Raw genomic sequence first — 3,230 nt, 5'->3', positions numbered from 1 at the left:
TTGTTTGTAATGATTGCACAATTGTAAACTGAGCATTTTGTGACATCTCTTGGGGAAGGTGGGCAATGATCTTGCATGATTTATTACTTTCTACTGAGTTTCAGAAGGTATGAAAATTTATACTTCAGAACCGTGTGGTAGCCAGCCTCCAAGATGGCCCTCAATGATCCCTGCCTCCTGCTTCTGTTCTCTTCCCATAGTGCACCAAGGTTGGTCCATGTGACCGAGCAAACACAGCTGAAGTGATAGTATGTCACCTCCCAGGTTAAGCTATAAAAGACTGCAACTTCCATCTTGGACTTTCTGTCTGTTGGAACACCTTCTCTGGGGGAAGCCATGTTGTGAGCAGCCCTATGGCCCACATGACAAGGAAGTGAAGCCTCCTGCAAACAACTGTGTGAATGAGCTTGGAAGTGAATCCTCCAGCCCCCCCACAAGTTTTCAGAGACTGCAGCCCTAGCAGACATCTGAAAGACCAAGCCAGAAGCACTTAAGCCCTTCCCAGATTGCTGACCCTCCAAAACCCTGTGTGAGATATTTGTTGTTTTAAGCTAAGTGTGGGGGTGATCTGTTACACAGCAATAGATAACTCATACACTGTCATTTTCTAGAGTTTGTTTTTCCCCCTGTATCCAAACTGAAATGGAAAGACTGCCTCCAAAGAGGACTGTTGCTTAGATGCCACAGAAGGTAAACTTGTGCCTGTCTTGTCCAAAACCTGATGTCTTCAGAAGCTTTCAGAGTTGTTTTCAGTGACTTTGCATTTGAAATCTTTGTCAAAAGCAGGGTGTAAGCACCTTTGAACACTTGAATTGATTGAGGTTCCCCAGTAGATCACTTTGGAACCTGCATTCTCCCAAGGGATTCAGGGGATTTGGGATCAAATCCTAGAGGGCAGCCTCTGCTGTAGAGGTAATGGCCTCACACCCACACCCTCATCCTTATCTTTTTCCCTTCTCATGCTCCCAGGTTTAAGCAAATCCTTGAGCAATCATAGGATTCCTAGCATGGATGTGTGTGTGCATGTGCATGCACTTAGTCATATCCAATTCTTTGGGACCCCATGGATTAGCATGGATGTGTGTGTGTGCTTAGTCATGTCTAATTCTTTGAGACCCCATGGACTACTGTAGCCCGGCAGGCTCCTCTGTCCATGGGATTCCCCAGGCAAGACTGAAGTCAGTTGCCATTTCCTCCTCCAGGGAATCTTCCTGACCCAGGGATCAAACCCATGTCTTCTGCATCTCCTGCACTGGCAGGTGGATTCCTTACCACTTAGGAAGTCCTCCTAGAGAGGGATACCCTGGGCTAATACTGTTGACCACTGACCCTCACCCCCAACCCTAGCTAGCATGCAACACTGGATAATAAGTTCACCCAGTTATACAAACTGCCATTTCCCCCATTTTTAGGCATGAGGAAAAGAGGAAAGGATTATGATCTTGTTTTTATTTACTATTTACCAAGAATTCCAGGTTGACAGCCACTGACCTCAGAGTTGTTTATCTTGTTTCCATGGAAGGTTCTATCATTGTTCTCGGTCACCACGAGATTCTATGGTCTCTTGCCAAGTACACAAAAGTCTAAGCTGGATATCACTGAATTCATTTAAACCCACTTGGAAATATTTACCTCAGTAGAAATAGCCCTTGAATTTATTGGTATAGAGAGATTGTGGCTATATCGTTTTTAAAGTCATATTCTACTAAGCACCCTTATTTAAACCTGAACACCCAAAACAAGTACCAAAAACATATTCCCAAGAGAGCTTTTTTAAAAATATCAATACTTTGAAGTGTTTTTCATTCATTCTACCTCCCCTACATAAATTAACCCTCAAGTTGCTGGCGCCACGGAGAGGAAGACTGAGCCAATCTACCCTCACCTTCTAAAAACCATTTTATTTCTCCACGAAATAAATGATACTCAACAGTGAGTTCTGTGCTATTTGCCATTTTTTATTATCAGAACTGCAGGTTTCAATCAAATTTGTTAGAGTCAAAACCAAACTTTTAAATTTTTCTTTAGGAAGATTAGTTCAGTGCATGGAACCTGCAGAGATTCGATCAGGCCACTCAGTCACAGTCCCAGGTCACTAGAAAATAGCAGATGGTCTCCTGGAAGTTGTCAGCCACAGGGTCTTCAGCTGCAGGGGTGGTAGCTGCAGTAGAATCCACAGAGCCGGGAGAGGTGGCAGAAGCGGCAGAGACAACAGCATTGGTGGCTGCCGTGGTGCCACCGCCATAGTGGTAGGTCAGGTAGCGGCCCGCCTGTATACTCTGTGCCACTATGTTGGTGCCGTGACACACCATCAGCAGCAAGTTGCGAGGCTGTACACGGTAGGCGAAGCGCATGAAGGCCATCGAGTAGAAGATGAGCGCAGTCGTCATGCGGCCACTGATGATGTCCGGTGATGCTCTCATGTCCCCGAAGGCGGCCAGCGGGAGGCCCCAGTTGGCCACTGGACCCCAGAAGTGAGTGCTTTTCAGGTAATCTCGGAACTCCTTAGTCTTCACGGTCTCCATCGCCTTCCGGCACAGAGCCACCAGCGCTGCCATGATCGCCAAGACTTGGGAGCATCAACAAAGGAACAGTTAACCGACACTGACGTGGGGCGTAGAACCTGGAACCTCAGCTGCATTAGCCCCGAGTCTCGCACCTACACGCGACAGCCGTAAAGCATGCCAGACGGCACGCGCCACTGTCCTGTGTTCCTTTGCGGGTGGAGGCGTGGCCTGCCCTCCCGACTTTGCATTTCTGCCGTAAAGTGCACCAGAGGGCACGTGCCACTGTCATGCCCGTCTTCGGGAACGGGAAGCGTGGCCTCGCCTCTGTGCCTTTGCATGACTGCCGTAAAGTGTGTGGAATGTGCATGCATGTTTGCGCGCGCACTAGTGCATTTAAGCGAAGATGCACGTGCAACCTTGTCTTTCCCTCGGTGGTGTGCTGCCGCCACTTGAAACCTTTCAGTGATCCAGGTGCCACCGGGGGAGACGGTGGTCCAGCTTCCCATTTCTCAGGTACAAGGGAAACTCTGCTTGCTTTCTCTAGTGTGTGGACTGCATTGACTAGATGCTGATACACAATTCTGCAACCAAGTACAGAATTTTCTCTGCACAATTTGCCTGAGTTACCTGCGGATATTTCACCTCTATATATTTCAGGGTCTGGCTCTTCACAAGAACATTCTCCAAACCACAATAATCCGCTCAGATGGTTAACATTTAGTA

The 3,230-nt window shown here is 47.6% G+C and overlaps 1 protein-coding gene across 1 annotated transcript; it reads right to left on the bottom strand.

Moving 5' to 3' along the window:
* Positions 1 to 1,991: 1,991 nt before the first annotated feature.
* On the bottom strand, positions 1,992 to 2,866 carry MPC1L (mitochondrial pyruvate carrier 1 like). The gene has a single exon (XM_055393486.2). The coding sequence runs from the start codon at positions 2,556 to 2,558 to the stop codon at positions 2,076 to 2,078; it is 483 nt and encodes a 160-aa protein (XP_055249461.1). The 5' UTR covers positions 2,559 to 2,866; the 3' UTR covers positions 1,992 to 2,075.
* Between the last annotated feature and the right edge of the window lie 364 nt (positions 2,867 to 3,230).

This window comes from Moschus berezovskii, chromosome X, assembly GCF_049115385.1.
Source record: "Moschus berezovskii isolate FMDL1 chromosome X, NW_MosBer_1.0, whole genome shotgun sequence".
NCBI lineage: Eukaryota > Metazoa > Chordata > Mammalia > Artiodactyla > Moschidae > Moschus > Moschus berezovskii.
Note: the sequence above shows the minus strand (reverse complement) of the source record. Positions and strands in the feature narration are given on the sequence as shown.

What these genes read in the sequence shown, in the direction of transcription:
- MPC1L (XM_055393486.2), bottom strand. Translation starts at nt 2,558, where the DNA reads ATGGCAGCGCTGGTGGCTCTGTGCCGGAAGGCGATGGAGACCGTGAAG.